The 19,719-nt window shown below is 48.5% G+C and overlaps 1 protein-coding gene across 1 annotated transcript in view; it reads right to left on the bottom strand.

Moving 5' to 3' along the window:
- Nucleotides 1–19,719, bottom strand: part of PTGFRN (prostaglandin F2 receptor inhibitor) — a 70,533-nt gene that overhangs the window by 14,669 nt on the left and 36,145 nt on the right. The window contains exons 4-6 of the mRNA XM_033093026.1: nucleotides 17,644–18,024; nucleotides 6,110–6,535; nucleotides 1,408–1,827 (exon numbers count right to left, since the gene is read on the bottom strand). Of these exons, the coding sequence (XP_032948917.1) occupies nucleotides 1,408–1,827; nucleotides 6,110–6,535; nucleotides 17,644–18,024 (1,227 nt within the window). The remainder of the gene's footprint in view (nucleotides 1–1,407; nucleotides 1,828–6,109; nucleotides 6,536–17,643; nucleotides 18,025–19,719) is intronic.

Genomic DNA, 19,719 nt, shown 5'->3' with positions numbered 1-19,719 from the left:
ACAGCTGCATTTATACATTCAGGAATTTCTAACTGGGATCAGGGCAGACTTAGTGAAAACCTTGAGTATTAAACTCACAAATGATGATCCTTTATCTTGATATTCTAAATAGGATTGGGGATCAATGATTTTTTAAATCATCTACCTGCTGAAACACACACACACACACACACACACGTACACGCACACGTCAGAAAAGCTTAATGAACTACACAGATGAATAAGAAGTATTTCTATTCGAGAATATGTATCTATGTCATTAAAAAAAAAAGTGGACCTTTCCATCTTATAGCACAAGAACATTTTACTTTTCAAAGATAAAACCAATTCAGAATCAACATAAAAATGCCCCTGTTTTAACTAACCTTCCCATAGATGAACAGCCCTAAGGAACTAGTCTTAACAACAGGGCTGACAGATATATTCACGCATACCACTGCATCTCTGGGCCACTCGACTGATGGGAAATCTTTTTCCAGTCCAAAAGCAAAGTCAGGCATACGGGTTGGATACTCAATCCCTGTCGGGAAATACTGCTCTGATAAACTGGGCCGAGGAGATTGCCCATGACCTTCAATCCGAGGGACCTCGAAGAGAGACAGGTACAGGGCTGGGTATGACTGGGGTCTTAGCTCTGAAACTTCCACTTGTGGAAAGTCATTTCGCCTCTCTGGAGACTCAATTCTACCCCCTCTTTATTCATACTCCGTCACGTTCCCTCAAGATGCTGAAACAGATATTCACCTATTTAAAAAAATGAGGGTCAAAAGGAGGGTAGTACGTTCCCACAAAAATCTGTACGGAAACATTCACAGCGGCGTTATTCACAATAGTCAAAAAACTGGAATCACGCAATGGCCACGAGCTGATGAATGGCTAAACAAAACGTGGTGTGTCCACACAATGGCATTTGACTCCGTCATAAAAAGGAATGACGCACGGACACTCGCCACAATATGGATGATCCGTAGAAACATTACCCTGAAGTGAAAGAAGCCAGACACGAAGACCACATAATATGTTCCGTTTGTGTGAAATGTCCAGCACAGGCGAGTTCGTAGAGAGAAGGCAGATTAGCGGTTGCTGGGGGACAGGAGGTTGCAGGGGTGGGGGATGGAATGAAAGGTTGTCCGCGGAGGGGTGCGGGGTTTCTCTAGGGTGCAATGTGCTACAGCTGATTGTGGTGGTGGTTGCACAACTTTGTGAATATACTGAAAGCTACTACTGGGTTATATACTTTCAGTGGGTAAAATGTATGACCTATGAATCACATCTCAACAAACCTGCTTAAAAATTAAGCCATTGGATTAAAAAAAAAAAAAAAAAAAAAAAAAAAAAAAAAAAAAAAAAAAAAACCCTAGGGTCCCTTCTAGCTCAATCTACGATCCCACAGGGTTCCCTCCTCACCTGAGGTTTGGAAGTCTATCTCAATAGGATTGGAGAGGCTGGTAGCTGCTTCTCGCCACAGGCTGCCCCTGACAGGAGACCAGGCTGTCACCATGCAGCGGTACAGCCCTGCATCCGACACCTGAGTCTGGTACATTCGATAGCGAAATTCATCTTCCTGCACTTTCTCTAACACCACACCATCCACCCGAGAGGCATCTGTCCAGTTCTCCAGCTTCACCACCGAATCCTGGTCCAGGGAGATGATGTACTTGGTTTCGTTGGGACTGGAGAGATCCCCAACGGGCTTCTCGGCCGTGATGAGAACAGAGTAACGCGGCGACTTAATATTCTTGGAAGACACTTTGCAAGTCATCTCAAAGGTATTTCCTGCAGCAAAGAAAGGCTTTGGCTGCCTCGCCTTTACCACAAGCACGGAATCTGCAATGAAGTATGAGAAAACAGGTGATTTCCAATGGCATCCGTTACAATGGCCATATATCTGAAAGTACGATGTCAAGGAAATAGGCATTTATTTGCAAATGGCCACACAACAGCACTTAAGACAATCCAAAAACTCAGAAAGAATATCTCTGCTGGACGAAGCAGAGCAGTCTGGAGTGGCTTAATGGGTGAGAGGGAAGAGGGAATTGACAGGCGCAGATTTGCTTTTAAGGGTTTTCAGGTCCTTGAGAAGTTTCACCCAGAGTGAGAATTTGGGAAGCTACTGGTGTGGCCCCCCCAACCTCTGCCCCGAATGTGAGGGAGAGCTCACGCTTCGTGAACTGGCCAAACGGGCTCCAGGTGATATCATTTGCCTCTCCTCCCCGAGGTTCTGCTGGGTGCAGGAGAAGCACTCTTAGCTTAACCAGCCTGCTTGGAAGAGCAGAGCAAGAGAGAAATGGGTTCTCTGTTTAATCACGATGGTAACATTACAGAACAGATTTCTGCTCGAGTGATGGGAGCATACTCTTGTAGAACGAGTCACCTCCACACAGATGCTGTTTTAACATTTTGAGCAAGTGTCCACGTCTATATGCTTCTCTGTCAAAAACATAATCCCCAAGCATATACATATTAGAAGTTACCGCTATTAGAATAGCTCAATGCCGGACACTTGGAAGGTACTCCAATATTTGTTGAATGGATGAACAAATGAATTAAAAACATTCTTTTAATCCTCCAATGAGACAAGTAGAGCTACAATCTGTCTAGTTATAAAACGGAATTTTTATGTTGGTTTTTTTTGGGAATAGTTGTTCCACCAAACCCCCGAGGAGAACAAGTATGTTACAGTGTCTCTCCAGAATCACTGACTCCTGAGGTTCCACTGAGGCACCCATTCTTTCCTGATTCTCCTGTGAGTTTGGTCACCCAAACTCACATTCAAATTCACCCAAATTCACTAACTAAACAAGTCCATGCTAGGCACTGGGAAGGTCACAGTAAAACATACAGAAATCCCTCCCTTTAGACGCTAGAGGAGAAAGACGAACAAAATAACGAAGTAAAATACACGGTGCGGTTAGATGGTGATAAATGTTTAAGAGAAAATAAATCAGGGAAGGAAAGAAAAAGGTATGGACTCAGGGGTATGGATGGGTCACAATGTCAGTGGCCACAGATGGCCTCACTGAACGGGCTTCGTCTGAATAAGGACCTGAGCACCGGCGTTAAATACTGCGGAGTCACGTACGATGAGGAACAATTGAATTTTGCAGTAAGTTGATCACGAGCAATCTTAGTGTCCCGAGCAGGGGGGGCAAAGTGATTGGAGTAGGTACGAGAAGGACTGGGAGGCGAGAAACTGGAGACACCAAGTATAGACAAATCAAATACTTAGGCTGTACAGTCGTCCCCCTGTATCCACATGGAGACACTCCAAGAGCCCCAGTGGATGCCTGGAACTGCAGACAGTACCGGACCCTAAATACACTGTTGTTGTTGTGTGTTTTTCTATACATACCTACCTATGGTAGAGTTACATTTATAAATTATGCAATTTTACAGCTGGATTTGTTCTTACCATAGATCTTAGCCACCTCTGCGTACAATTTTCGTTCTTTCCTTATTAAGTCAATAACTTTCACCTTTTCATTTAAACGCTGATGGATTCTCTTTGGCATATCCAAATGGCCAGCATCACTACTCTGGCACTTTGGGGCCGTTATTAAGTAAAATAAGGGGTGTCTGAACACAAGGACTGACAGACGATCTGATCACCTAGAGAGCTACTAAGTCACTAACGGGCAGGCAGCATATACAGCGTGGAGACACTGGGCAAAGGGACGATTCACACTCCAGGCTTGTCAGAGCACGGTGGTGCAAGATGCCATCACACTACTCAGAATGGCACGCAACTTCAACTCACAAATCGTTTGATTGCTGGAATTTTCCATTCAATGTTTTTTGGACTACAGTTGACCGTGGGTAACTAAAACCTCATACAGTGAAATCGCGGGAACAGGGGGGACTACTATAAAATAAAAGAGAGAGTCACAGGTGGGCAAGCGGGTGTGCGGAACAGAAAGATGGAAGGGGACTGAGATGAAGATTAGTTCAGTTTAAGAAACAAAAACACAGGAGATCTAACAGCACGTTTACAGACCAATGGGAAAGGTCCAGAAAAGAGAAATATTGAAGACATAAGACGGGAGCCACGTAGCTGAGGAGTGAAAGGAGCTGCCCTTTGCTAGGATCTGAAGCCAAGAAAGGTGGGCTCAGCCGCTGGGGGAGGGGGCGTGGGCATTCTCCCCTGACTGTTTCTGGTTTTCTTAGGGAATAGAAAGCAGGACCAAGAGCTGAGAGTGAAGCTGGGAGAGGAGTTTTTCAGAGAGAAACGGTGATCAACGAAATAATCATTTTAGAGAGTAGGGAAGTAAACAGGTTAAGGAAATGCAGAATGCTCCCCAGGCCATGTGGAGAGCCCACTGGACAGGAATGATTACAGATTTACAGCGAGGCTAGTCCGCAGGTGTAAATGTTGTTCTCCAGCCACACTCAGCTCTACAGATGCAGAGAGGGAGGCAACAGAGAGTTGGCTTTTCATTAGGGTGTGGTTCAGCCAACGTATGATGCCAACCGAGAGCGGGGTAAGAGAGCTAAGGGTACGCCCAGGGAGTGGGGGTGACTGACTGGGAACTTAGGCGAGGTCACAGCAGGGTGACCCCTAACGTTACCTCCCACCCGTGGGCAGATCCAAGAAGGAAGAGGGTGCTATGAAAAATAACACCGGACAGCAGGTGCAGAGCGGACTGCCCTGGGCAAATGGTCACCCCACGTAAGACGGGAGTGAAGACACAGTGGGAGAGAATGAAGGACAACGCAAGGTGGTAGGATCAGTGGGCTGTCGGTCCCGGGAGGGCTGAGGGCTGCCGTTGGCGTAGGACCGGGAGTGACCTAGAAAGACAGGTGTGCTTAGAGCACAGGATACTTGGAATTGAGAGTATGCCAGTCTTTCCATGGTCAGAAGTGAGACCGCTTAGTGTCGGGTGTGAGCAGGGGAGTGAATAACGGAAACAGGACGGCGGACGTGATGAGTAGAGAGGACGAGGGGCTGAGGAGGGAAGGTTTAACGACTTGAGACTCCTCAACCTCGCCGCACAGGAGACCCACCTCGGGAGCATTTAAAATCCCAATGCCCCACGGCACAGACACCTCCCCCCGCAGGCCAATTAAGACAGAATCTCCTGTGGGATTCAAACTTTGGTATTTCAAGAGTTAACATCGTCAAAGACTTAAACAGGTGATGGCAACGAGAGGAGGTGGTATGACCTGATGACAGGAGATCGGAGCTGGATGTTTTTAGGGAGAAGGGAAAATGGTCTAGAAGCTGCAGCGAGGGACCAGGCGGGCCCTGTCTCACGCAGGCCCACCTGGACGACAAGTGTGGGAAGAAAACACCACCCCTCAGGAGGACTCCGGGGAGGTGTCCTCCGGGGAGAGCAAAGTTGGTAACGTTTAATGAGAGGAGGAGAAAGGAACATGCAGAGATTGTGCAGGAAGCAGGAGATTTTGCTGAGTTCCAGGGAGCCTTTCCGGGGTTCAGGGATATAGAAGAGGTGACAGTGAGTCAACAGAGGCGTGCAGGGGGCCGTGTCGTGCTTATCATCCAGGGTGTAGAGGAGGACCTTGGAGGTGTGTGTGACGGGCAAGAAAGGGATGAAAGATTTGATGAATCTGACATCCCAAGGCAGGCAGTGCTCTAAGCACGCAGCGGGACATGCATCAAAGAAACTGTTTCCCTTATGTTCTGCTCAGTTCTCCCCAGAAATAATCTCTGTGAATGGATGACCAGCACCTCAAGGTCAGGCGCCACGGCCTGTGGTTTCCACTCAGTCTGTGGCACCTCAAATGTGCCTGCATCCAGCGGGAACTCCTAGACACGGACACCCCCCCAAAGAGCTGTGTGAGGTTTGGCGTAAGACCACCCAGCGCAGCAAGAGTGACAGCGGCTGACCCCATGCACACAGTGGGTCCCTACATGACAATGATTTCCCACCACTAACTAAGCCCCAGCCTCCTCATTCGGACTTCCCCTTCTTCAGCATCACTGTCTCACAGGGGTGCAGGCTGTCGATAAAAGCAATACTCGTTAGAGCAGGCATTTCTTGGGATTCTTAGTATAAATGCAAACCTGCAGGGTCACGGCGCATCGGAAAACGCACAGTGAAATGACTTCTGCCCAAACACAACCGGTCACGATCAAGAATAAAGCGCCTACCTTCTGATGCCCAAAATATGTGCACAGGTTTAGAGAAGACATCCTTGCTCTTGGCCCAGCTGTTATTGCGCTGTTTGGTCCAGGCGGACACGACGCAGTAGTAATTGCCTCGGTCCTCCTCTGTAGTCCTTTGGATCCGGAAACCGAACGTGTCCGTACGCTCCTTAGAAAAAATAAAGTCTCCGTCGCGGGCCCGCTGCTTGCTCCTCTCTCCGTACTTCAGCGTCCAGTCCGCGTCCATGACCGCGAGGAGCTCGCTGGTCAGCACGTCGTCACTGCGCCGGTTCATCCTGTAGTACCAGGAAACCGTGAAACGGACGCTGGCCTCCGTACGCTTTGTGTCCACCACCCGGCACTCCAGCTCTGTGAGGTCGTCGGAAAACTCAGGGACCTTCGAAGCATTCAGGTACACCTGATAGTCTGGCTCTGAGCAAAAAAGGAAGGAAAAAAATACAATCAGCCAGCAACATACCAAGGATTAGCAAAAGGAACAAGGAAACACATGTGCTCCTCTCGTCCTGACACCTAAATCCCTAGCGTACCAACTACAGTGACAGAAAAGAAAGTCACTGCGTTGGAGAGGAAGGATCCTGTACGAGTTGGTTATTGCAAAACCTGTCCAACGCTCCTCCCACTGTGGCCCCAAGAACACCTCCCAAGGCCAGAAGCCAACTGTTTGTTCCTGATCAGAATATTGCTCTTCCCATAGGGTTGCGCTCTGCTGTCAGTTTCCCCGGGGAGATTAAGCTCCTCTGAAAAGGATCTAAGAAGCTTGGTACCCAGGCTACACCAAGATTTTCTCTAGAATGCTAAGCAGCACCCCCAATGGAAACCCCATCCCAGAGTACATTCTAGCACCTGAAGCCAGGCAACCCCACCGAGGCTCGGGGTCCTGCCGTCCTTAGCTGTGCCCCACACATAGGCGCTCACGTCAGCATCCCCCTGGAATCTCATCCTCACGTTACTGGTCCTCGGATTTTTTTCTGCTGAATTCGTGTTCAGTGGTCAACAAACACCCCTGTCCTCAAACTGCCCAAAGGACATTTTCACTGCCACGTGGAACGCTCCCGTAGAGCTCTACCAGCCTTGAAGATCTTGGCCCTAGTAAAACCTGCTCACGTAAGAGCACCCCACTTCCTTGCCGGGCACCGAGTCTGACAAGGTGTGAAAAAAGCCTGTGCTCTCGGCGTCTGTCACAGTCCTGCTCTGTTTCACTGATATAAAAAAAACCCCTCCTTCTTCTGAGGTTCACGGCATCCATTGAATCCATTTCTGCAATTCCACATTCCTGTCTTCACTGACCCCAAGGCCTTCCTCCACACTCGCCAAGGAAGTGGCATTTGAACCGCAGTGTCGCCTCCTTTCCTCTACCCCCACCCCTCTGCGTGTCACACTTAATTATCTGACGTTCTCCAGTCACCAGACCCACACCATGTGGCGACGTGTGTGTAGTGGCCCTCCCCTCCTGATTGTCCTGCAAATTTTCACTCATTCTTCAATGTCCCCTCCTCTGTGCCTCCTTCCTGGGGTCCCCAGAGTGTGACATCCTTTCTCTGTGCTCCCATAAGCCACGCATGTAGTTTTGTGTAGCGGTATTCCCCCTGTGTGAAACCCTCTGCTTGACGGTCCCATCCCCAAGTTCCAAATACACAACCTTGTATGTGGTAGGCGCTCAATAAATGTTTGCTGCCTTAATGGCCAGGCCTTTAGAAAGGGCTACACTTTTCTTTCATAGCACTTTGCCTTCTAGGAGGAAAACAACCATTCTGCCTACACAAAACGTCCCATTTGCCAGCACTAACTTTATTCATATCACCTCAAACAGCTGAGTTTCACTTAACGTTGTTTTTATGTATGACTCATTCAGATGAAGAACTGCTGAGGTCCAAGAACTGCTCGTTTGTGATTTACACTTCTAATGAAATGTGTAACGTCATGACTTCTCCAAGCATGATTCATTGGGCCAGGAAATGGAAAGAACTCCCAAATCCTAATTCCCTCAAATGCCATCTTCACAAGCATTCCTGTGCAAGTGAGGCTGGACCCTGGGCCGTAGAGTTACACCAACGTGGCCCTGCCCGGCCATAGGAGCAAAACCTGCCCCGAGAGGATGCTGCAGAGAAACACCGATTCTAGAATGGCATCTGGCCTCCTCATCTCACAGGCGAGTGTGCTCAAGTCGCACAGCTGGGGGCTCCTGAACCTGGGCAGGGTGCTGACACACCACACCACCTCTCAACACCACCTCTCCACAACGGAGGGACAAATGCCACCGAAATGTATTTACACCATCAGGTGCATAAGCCAAGGTAATCCCAAACTGTCTCACATCCAAGGTTGGAGACCCTTTTCTCCCGTCCGATTTTGGCATAGCAGCTGGAGTGTGGGCAGGGACAAGGTTAGTTTAATGTGGAAAGGACAGACTTGAACAGGCTGTGCAGAGAACAAGATGGCACTCCTCTCAGTCCTATCAGGACCGACCTGGAACGTCGCAACATCAAGAGCCCTCACGAAGCAGCAGTAACCGCTGTCACTCACGGAGCCCCAATGTCATTTAAAGCACAATGTGAAGACCCTTCACGTGTGTCACCCCATTAGCCTGAACGACAAACTGTGAGGCAGTAACGAACTATGGTGAAGGGCCAGGGATCTGGAGCCAGACTGTGTTCAAATCCTGGCTCTGCCATTTACTTGCTGTGTAACCTTGGGCAGATGACTTCACCTCTCTGGTGCCTCACCTGTAAAAATGGGGATTGTAATAGTAACCACCTCATAATGTTACTGTGAGTATTGAATTAAAATATACATATAAGTGCTTAGACTGCTGCCTAAGTCTGTGTCTGTCTGCACGTGTGCACACACATATGCACATGCATATGTATGCACACACACACACATATCTCTGTGAACTACTATTCACAGTTCCCACTGCATATCTGAGGAGGCAGGCCCACACAGCTCAAAAGTGGCAGAACCCGGTGCTGGATCCTTTCCAGCACTTTTCTAGTACATCCTCCCTCAGGCTCAGATGAGCCACACTTCCCGTCTTCTGAACTTCGTATCGCTAAGTACCACTGACTGCCATAATGACTATTAGGCACACTGAACGCTACGACTGGCGTGACACTGCTAAGTTACTGCCACAGGGAATCTGACCCGGGAAGACAGCTCCCTGGGGGCCATCCCCTCAGCCTGGCTCACGGTGGAGCAACCCGTGGTGACTTCTCTTCTGTCTCCTTCCAGATTACCACTTTTTTCATAATAAACCCTTCAACCCTTCGTGGTTTATTTCCAGCCCTGGAGCATAGTCTTCCAAAGTGGCACGTCAAAAACAAAGGCTATGAAAGTTACCATGAAAGATGGTGGAGAAGCGGTGACTTAGCTGACCTACTAAGCGGTCAGGCCACAGAACACACGGGAAAGGTTGTCAAAAGCAGTCCCAGCACCAAGCGCCAGAGTCGCTCTGCCCCCACCTCCTCCCCTCTGGCCTGGCCACAGCCCAGAGCTCACTCCCTGGATACCGGACCCCAGCTGCTCTCCTGCTCGGGCCCCACCTCTTCCTTAGTATCCAGACCCAGACCCGGGCACAGAGCTGCACCCTGGGCCTCTCGACTTGGTCGCCCCAGGATATGTCCAGGGAATGTCCAGGATAGCACATTCCCAAACTAATTCACCTCACACCCCTCCTGCCTCTGTGTGAGCATGTGCAGATATACAGACATACACACACACACACACACACACACACACACACACGGCTAAAATCCCACTCCAACAAACAGCCAGCTCCTCCTCCTCGCTTTCCAATTACTGTTCCCATCATCACACTCCCACCGTTCTCTCCCTGCCTGAGACGTATACCACCTGGCCCTCCACTCGGAGGGTCTCGTACATTCTACCTCCTCAGCGTCTTTTCCACGTATCCTGTTCCAGGCCTCACACACAGTAGGCGCTCTACAAATATTTGTGCATAGCAGGGAAAACCCCTCTCATCCTGGTTCTCTGTGCCTCCAGCCGAGACTGTTACAATAACCTCCTACCCCACCTCCAGGCTGACACAGATACCAACCAGGTCATCTGTCCAGTGAACCCCCGTGGCTGTTCCCCTCACCTCCTCAGGTGAGAACACACTCGCCAGCCTGGTACGGAAGCCCTCCCCAGGGCAAGGCCAGCCCACTTGCCCAGCCCCACTGCCCACTGCCTTCTCGCATTCGTTCTAGACTCCATTCTACCTCCACACTCCCTAAGTGCCTCCTACGCTTCCGTCTTCTGCCTTCCTTCCTGCTGTTCCCTCTGCCTCAGTACCCGGGACACCTGCTCAGCAAAGTGCTGAATAAGTGACCGAAGGGATTATCCCCTTCCATCCCATCCTCCATGCCCAAATGGAAATGTTAAATCCTATGTATCCAGACGCAGAGAAAGGATAGTGGCAAGCAGCTGCAGCATGTGTGCATCTAGTTATAGGAATCCCAACTTGGCAGGACAGGAAAATCTCTTCATGGACCAGCTGGTCTCCTCATTCTCTGTTGAAACTAAACCTTAGGGCCCACATAGGAGGACCCTAAGGCCAAGGCAAACAAAAATGAGTGGATTCTTGGCTTGGAAACTTTCAAGGGGCAGGTTCTAGTGATTTCAAGGATGTTCCAAGGTCATCTGAACTATCCACCAGCCCTGCGGGTCGAATTAGACTTATGCCCCTAGAGACGATATGACCACCATGGCAGAATGGTGGGAGTACCGGTGGGCTCTTATTTTTCTCTTGTGCCTGGGTGGAAACCTTTCCTTTCTTGCTTTTTTACCATTTTAAAAATTGTTTGCTGAGATGGTGCCTGTTCTCAACGCCCATCATGCACATACCCCTTCCGTGGACCTTCTCCTACAGAGCAGACAATGCTTCCTTTGAACTCACCTCGCCTGTCACAGACTCTACTTCTTATTCAACAAACGTTCACAGAGACCCTATCAGCTGCCAGGGATTTTATCTGAACATAGCCTTGAACTTTGGTTCTATGTAAGTGTGTCTTACAGGTCTTCTGTTGGGTTCTGCACAGTCAGGACTACCTACCTTATTCATCTGCAAGTGCCATGCATGCAGTGCCTTGTACATAATACCACATGCGCTGAACTGGACTCAATTTAATATTTTGCATAAAAATGCTCATTTCGGGCATAAGCACTCCACTACTGATTACCACTATATTCTCCTTGATTTCCTCAAGAAATCAGCTAAGAATGCAATGGTGGTTATGTTTTTAAAATGCTTACAGCTAAAGATGCATACCGAAATATTTAATGGTAAAAATGACAGGATGTCTGGGATGTGCTTTAAATTTTTCCAGAAGGAAAAAAAAAAAAAGTACTTGTGTGTCTGGGGGAGAAGAAATGAAACTACCGATAACTGTGGAAGTGGATGGGTCTTTCTATTTCTGTGTAAATTTCTTTGTAAGTTCTATTCCAAAAAGGTAAAAACAAATGACCCCCTGCACCCACAGTGTAAGCCCCGTCACGGAACTGAAGCCAGGCTAAGCGTGATGTCTGATGTCGCTACCACTCTGAGAAGCAAAGATCTGCTCCTGAGTCTGGCTCCCTGGATGGCGCCTGCTCATATGTATACATACCACGGCCTCCAAAGGTGCGAATCCCATTTCAAATGAAAGACTATGTTTTTGAACATGGGTCATGAAACTGCTTGGTTACTCCTTGGTTTCAGAACAAAGAAGAGCTATCAGAATCACTGGCTCATCTGTAAAAGCTGGTATTTTGTGCCTACTGTGTGCAGGGACCCAGCTGTAGGGTTTCACACCATTACCCCCTTTCACCTGCACAATTCTGTAAGGAAGGTATCATTATCCCTACTTGACAATGATAAGGATAACGACTGGCGTTCATCGAAGCCTCGTGCCATGCCATACACTCCCCTTGCATTCTCGCTTAATCTGACAACCTGATGAGACAGAGGCTATTTTCCATGTACATTTCCCAAGTGGAAATAAACAAACAAACACCAACGCCCAGAGGGGTTAAGTTCGAAGTGAGGTCTTGCCCCGTGTGTATGAGTAGAAATCGAGGCAGGGCTTTGGCTCTGTGGCCTGGTTCCCAGTAGGACCAAAGCGCACGTCATCCCACACCAGGTTATTAGCTCTTCCTCAAAGCCTGCCGCGTCCCAGAAGACGAGAGGGACGACATCCACTGAGGCACTGATGCTGAACCGTGTACAACACGGCTGTGTCCTAATACCCCCTTTGAAGCTGACTGAACTTGGCAGGGCTCATCAGCCGAACAGGGTGCACGCATGCTGCATTAGAGGAAACGGGACAAGGCGTACCTGCGTCTCTGCTGATGCGTTTTAACGGTCTTGGGCAAGTAGTTGTATGAAGGCAGCTGAGCACAGTGACTAACTGTCCAAGAGTTACCTACTGTCACAGAGTTGCCAAGAGCACATTCGTATAGAACAATGAACTTAACATTTAACCCAAGAGAGCTATAAATAAGTAGCTCGTGTTTTGGGGGGGTGAAGGGGGACACTTGACCTCACCTCCGTAGAACCATTATTGCAGAACCGTTATTGTGACATTCTATTCAACACCAGCGATGTCAGAGCACCAAAGATAACATCATTGGGAGGGGACAGCTATGCCCCCCCACACAAAATACCACGCATGTGGTTTTTCTCTCATCCTCACACAACGCCTCCCAAAGAAAAGAAGAATGAATTGCCAGCTTTGAGGGTGGGAACAGGAAAGGGGCTGGGTGTGGTCAGTTAACCCCTTCTCCTTGGGAGCAGTGCTTCCGGAACACACATTCCTGGTCATCCTTGGTCCCTCCGTGCCTTAAGGCGGACTCCTATGTCTCACCTGCGTCAGACCTCGGTGCGGAGAGGTACGTCACACCTTGACCGCCCCGCCCCAAACACCAATAACTCATCATCAGCACCACGAAAACATACTGAGTATGTAAGTCCCTCGCAGGTACGAAACACTTGGATGCATTATCGCTGGAAACCCAGAAAACCAAAGCGTAGACACCTTAAGCGACATGCCCACGATCACACACCTAGACGGTGGGGGAGCCGCGTTCCCCGCTTACCCCCGTGCTCTTCTTCTGCCTTCAGACATAATCCCGGGCAGACAGCTAATAACAGCTGCCTAGAAAAGTCTGCAGATCTAAATTGTATCTCCTATAGATGGCACAGAACCCCGAAGTCTCCACCAAGCACTTAGCAGATTAACAGTGCCTTTTAAAGAAAAATAATTCCCTTCCTCGCTGGCACATGGCTGGAAGAGGCAACAGTCCTCTCGTGAGGAAGAATGCCAGGCAGGTTCTGACGCCTGAACAGCAGAGCTCGGCTCTGCTCCCTCCTTCCTCCTGCTCTCTCTCATATCTGAAGCCCGTGGAAGCCGCGCCGATTACCACCACAGAACTTCGGGGCAGAGAGCTCAGCCGTGAACCGAACAGGACCCACCTCTTGCCAATGGCTCATTTAAGACATCTGATAGCAGAGAGAGATGGCTTACGGTGCAGAGTAACTCCCCATCGCTCCAGATTCTCCGTAGTTTTAGCCATAGACCACACCAGCTCAACACAAAGCGACATTTGTCTGCCATAGTAACTCGGCGTCTTCCAGAAACTCCTCCACACGCTCAAGATTTATGCCCTCAGCTTTCACAGAGAGTGGATATAAGCAACATCCATTTCAACGATCACTTAGGGCCTTTTGTAAAAGAACAGTTGAAAGCACTGTCCATTATGTTACCCCGTGCCCCTTAAATAAAAAAAAGCACATGATAAATTATTTTTCTTTAAAATAAGAAAAAGTTTGTCTCTCTGAAAGAGCTTGTTTTCCTTCATCTGAGGAGAACTGTACAATCACATTTCTTTTTGCTTCAACTCTTCAAAACGTCAGAGGCAGATTCAGGGCTCACGTGAAGTAACTCATTCATCCCAACTACCTTGCGATACCTATTCTTTGATTTTTTTTCACCTCTTTTGATCTTGATTTATTTTTGTGTCTCCTGCTTTAAACTGTGCAAGCCATTTTGCAAGCCAACCTGCATCGATTTTTCTCCTTCAAAAGTAGGACATGAGCCTCCGTAAAGGAGGCTTTTTCTTCCCCTGTAAGAAATCATGAGCCTCCCAGCTGCTCTTGGACTTGCCAGACCCCTTCACATCACTGCCCTGATTTGCCGGGTTAACACAACGGAATATGAGAGAGTTCCAATCAGTTTCAATCCCTCATTTATTCGGTGTACCAACCCCTCCCGCCCCCACCAACAAAGGACAAGAACGGCCCTGCTCTTTGGACTTCCAAAGCCAAAAATGTTTCCACATAAGACAACGACACTTGCGGCAGACTCCACGTAAGATGACAATACTTGGAGCAAACTTGACCCAGGGCCATAATTCTCTCTAAGCCATCCTAAACGTTTATTTTGACATAAAACAAGCATTAACTACGGCGATAGATTCTATTTCCCAAAGATGACTCCAGAACTATTTTCCAGCCACATGCCCCTTTGTGACCTGACTGTGCTACTCTTCCATTAAGAGATGGGGTCTTTCCCTCCACCCCCTTCAAATACAGCAGGCTCTGTGATGGTTTTGACCAATAGGAAACAGTGGAAGTGACAATGTGCCAGTCCCAGGGATAGCTTGTAACTGGCTGGGTACTTCTACTTCATGCCTCTTGGAAACCAGTCACCATGCAAGGAGTGGGACTACCCTGAGAAGACTGGGCTGTGACAAGCCCCAGCCACGTAGAAAAGGCCTAGGGGATAAGATGCCATGTGAGGACAGAAAGAGAGGTCCAGAAACATGGTGACAGGTGCTTGGGAAAGCCATGCGGAAGGAAACCCCCGGTCCTGGCTGTCCCAGCTGTTGCCATGTGGATCACAAACAAACCCTCTTAAGTCCTTCTCATTCCCAACCTTCAAATCATAAGCAAAATAAAAACCGGAGGTTTTCAGGTGGGTATGGGGCAGTACCTCACTCACCAGGTTGCTGTGGGGATAAACTATTTAATGCATGGAAAGCCCTCAGCCCAGTACCTGGCACACAGTAAGTGTTCAAAAAAAAAAAAAATTTTATAATGGTTCATCTGCCAAGTAGCACAACTCAGGAGTTTTGTGTAACACCTGCATAGGGAACCAACTTTCTCAGAAACTCTCTTGTGACGCCATTCCATAGTCACACAATGTAAGACGACCTATATAAACAAAGTACTGGGCAGGTCGTTTGTCTTCCTGTCTTTTTTGGCCACCTGCCAAATTGCATGTGGTATGGAACCCACATACATACACATATATGCTGTGTAGCTAGAGAGAATCATATCGTGTCAGGCTGGGCCCATCTGTTTCTGGGCCCAGAGAATCCAACCGGGAGTTCCTGGAGAAGGTCTGCTGCTGTACTCACGCCCGACTTGTGCCTAAGCAGCTGTCAGGTGGGCGTCACAGGCACAAGGAAGGAGGAGAGTTACAGGAAGGAAGGAGAAAAAAAGCAGTCGGTTTTACACCACAGACACTCCTCGTGGGTTTCCGCGCGTGCAAAGGTCTCTGAATACCCTCCGAGCTGAACATCATTGCTTTCTTGGCAATTCCTGTTTTCCTATGCACATACTTTAACACTACCCGTGTGTCCGGTGCCGGGTTCTCTATCCAGCCAGCCAGTGTTGACTGAGGGCCCACTATGTGCGAAGCGCTGTGCAGGCGTGGGGTCTGCGACCCTCAGCGTCAGGCAGGAAAAAGGACACCACCTCTTTCGTGACAAGGGTGCTGGCCCTTGGCAGAAAAGCAAACAACCGGATCCTGAGCATAATAACCGAACCTTTTCCCCACAATTTAGTCTCTTTATTTCTTCCCCTCTTTTGGAGAACACAGACACCAGCAAATCCCTTCCAGTTAAAAGGGCCCGGTTCACTCCCAGAGCTCCCTTCCCGTTCTCTGTCAGTCCCTGCATGCCCCTGGGTATGCCGGGATCAATGCAGCACCACTTCAAAGAGGCCCTCAAATTGGAGTGCAGGCAGTACTTTCTTTAAAAAAAAAAAAAAACAACGGTTTGAGCTGCGATTCTAAGTTGGAGGGGGATGGGGTACCAAGCGTCAGTGCTGGGGTTTGACAGCACCCCACAACGCACCGAGGATCACTGCCGTGAGACAAATTCAGCTCCAGAGATGAAAAATCTTCTTTTGGTGCTGACAACATCTGTTTTATTTTGAAGGTTGCTAAGGAGAGTCCTAGCTGGGCCAACATTGTCCCAGTTCAGTACTTCATAGTGAGTCTCTTGCGTGGGGTGCAGACGGCAAGCATAAAAGCCTGCCAGACAGAGACCCTGCTCCTTTCACTTTTCGGATATCAAAGAATCAGCCTGCTACCAGGGGTGACGCACGCCCTGCCTGCTCTCTCTCTGAAGTGGACGTACCTTCTGCACACTCTCTTATTATTACTCTTCTCGTCCCTGCCGGCTCTGTCCCTTCTTGCCAGCTCCCCCCCTTTGCCAAATAAAGGCTTAGTAGGAAGAAACAGATCCACTAAACCCAGGAGAAGATTTCAATGTGGAAACAAGGAAGAGCTAAGTGGGAGTCCGGGGTCACGGCTGGAGGATGTGCGGCCCTGGACGAAGGAGGACATGATTTCCTGGCCTTTGAAGGTGTTCAACCTCTTGACAATCAGAGCCATGCCAAACGCCTCCGCAGGGCTCAGGAGAGTCACGGGACCGCGGAGAGCTTGAGCTCAGAACAGAGAAGAGTCTGACGGGGAGGCCGGTCTCCATCTTTGCAATAAAGGAGGTGGGAAGTGAGGCACTCCGCACCCCACGGGGCCCCATCCTGCCTCAGTTTACTCGCAATTAATTACAAGACAGTAACAAAAGTTAGGACATGTCAGCCCTGCAGGACAAGCGTGTAGGACACTCAGAGATGGGGAAGATGACGATGGTAAAAAGGAGAGCACGTGACAATGATCTTCACCTCTATGACCAATTGTTATAAATGGGTGGCAAGGTGGTCAACAGTTGGGAGCCCCCTCCCCCCGTTCTCCCAGGGGGGGAACCGTACCCGGGTCAGCGCCCACCCCGAGAGCTGGGGAAGCAGAAAGGCCCTTGTGTTTAACCAGGATTCTAGGGCATTCAGCAGGGAAAAAAAAAAAGGCCTTCCATTAAGTGCAGGAATTCTCTTATTCTCTTTCTGCACTGGGCCTTAGAGCACCTTGGAGTCTAGGAGAAGGAAAGGATGACTGGCCGCGCTCCCCCTCCACAAAGATCCATTTCCAAGAGCCACTCAGAATCTCAACAGCAAAAGGAAACTCGATCCTCTCAAACGCGGGTATTGAGGCCATGTTATCTAAACTTTTCCCTCGCCTGCCAGATTCTGTTTCAGCCAGTTTTGCTTCCCCCCTGACCCTGCCCCAGCTTGGGATCTATCCAGGCTTGTCCTGATACCAAGAATACCAAAATAACGCGAAAACACACAGGGCCCACACACCTCCTATCCCTGAGGAGGAATTAAGGCAGAGAGGCAAAGAGCCATCCTGCAAATCACTCACCTATCCAGGTCACATCCACACCGGCTGGGACAGACGTGGCCTCTGCCACCTTGTGCCAGCTCCTGTTGTGCCCCGGTGCCCAGAGAGCCACGTGGCAGAAATAGTAGCCAGTGTTTTCTCTGTTGACATCTCGAACCAGTAAATGGTAGGAGCGCACATCCACGTGACTCAGAGCGACATGAGGAGAGCTGTGCACCAGAGAATCACGGTCCAGCCGTGCCAGCACGTGGGCGCCAGGCAGAGTGTTGTCGGGCGTCCTGCTGAAGTACCACGTCACCTCGGGCCGGACGTCATCCGCTCGGTCTGTCGTGATGTTGCAGGTCAGGTCCAGCTCCTTTCCTTCAGCCACAGATGTATTCCTGCCCACGGCTGCTCGCAGAACTTGAAAATTAAAAACAAACACGTCTAGGTAATTTGCGTTATGTTTTCCCCTTCCACACACTCCCTCCCCTTTAGATCATCTCCTTTTACGTTCTTATGTATGGCATTAATGTTAGAAGGCTTTGTTACAGTTTCAAGTGCTTGAGAAATATTTATCAAATAAATTAATGTAACATACCACATTTCTTGTTATTTCATAAAAACAGTAACAGCAGCAAACACATACACGTACTATACGTACTATACGCCAGGCACTGTTCTGAACATGTATTAATTTATATATTATAAACATTACTTTTCAAAACAACCCTATGAGGTAGGTACTATTTATTATTACCTCCATTTTACTGATAAGGAAACTGAAGCACAGAGAACTTAAGTAACTTGCCCAAGGTCACACAGCTAGTATGTGGCAGAGCTGGGACTCAAATTCAGGCTGTCCGCCTCAAGGGACTCTGCTCTTAACTGATACACTATCGTTTGAAAAGAAGTCTGCTGAACCTCGTAAACTAAAATTATACTTTCTCTATGTGCATGATACTAGGTTGGTGCAAACATAATTGTGGTTTTTGCATTGTTGAAATTTGCCAGTTGATACTGGAATACATTTTTAAATAAATGTGGTTATGTTATACATCATGTTAATGCACATTTCTCGCTTTACAGTTTTTTTTTTTTGCTAATGACTTATTACTTGCTGTTTATTTTATATTTATTTTAGTCTATGGAAATGATGTTAGACAAAAAGCAAATTCGAGCAATTTTCTTTTTCGAGTTCAATATGGGTCGTAAAGCAGCAGAGACAACTCGCAACCCCAACAACGCATTTGGTCCAGGAACTGCTAACGAACGTACAGTGCAGTGGTGGTTCAAGAAGTTTTGCAAAGGAGACGAGAGCCTTGAAGATGAGAAGCATAGTGGCCGGTGATCGGAAGTTGACAACAACCAATCAAGAGCAATCATTGAAGCTGACCCTCTTACAACTACACGAGAAGTTGCTGAAGAACTCCACGTCGACCATTCTATGGTCATTCGGCATTTGAAGCAAATTGGAAAGGTGAAAAAGCTCTGATGATTAAGTGTGTGCCTCATGAGCCGACCACAAACCAAAAAATTGTCATTTTGAAGTGTTGTCTTTTCTTGTTCTACACAACAACAACGAATCATTTCTCGATCAAATTGTGATGTGCGACGAAAAGTGGATTGTATACAACAATCGGCGATGACCAGCTCAGGGGCTGGACTGAGAAGAAGCCGCAAAGTACTTCCTAAAGCCAAACTTCCGCCAAAAAAAGGTCATGGTCAGTGTTTGGTGGTCTGCTGCCGGTCTGATCCACTACAGCTTTCTGAACCCCAGTGAAACCAGTACATCTGAGAAGTATGCTCAGCAAATCGATGAGATGAACTGAAAACTACAACGCCTGCAGCCAGCTTTGGTCAACAGAAAGGGCCCGATTCTTCTCCACGACAACGCCCGACCGCTCGTCGCACAACCAATGCTTCAAAAGTTGAACGAATTGGGCTACAATGTTTTGCCTCATCCACCATTTTCACCTGACCTCTGGCCAACCGCCTTCCACTTCTTCAGGCATCTTGACAACTTTTTGCAGGGAAAACACTTCCACAACCAGCAGGATGCAGAAAATGCTTTCCAAGAGATCCTCCAATCCCAAAGCATGGATTTTTACGTTACAG

This window comes from Rhinolophus ferrumequinum, chromosome 22 (genome assembly GCF_004115265.2).
Source record: "Rhinolophus ferrumequinum isolate MPI-CBG mRhiFer1 chromosome 22, mRhiFer1_v1.p, whole genome shotgun sequence".
Classification (NCBI taxonomy): Eukaryota; Metazoa; Chordata; class Mammalia; order Chiroptera; family Rhinolophidae; genus Rhinolophus; species Rhinolophus ferrumequinum.
Note: the sequence above shows the minus strand (reverse complement) of the source record. Positions and strands in the feature narration are given on the sequence as shown.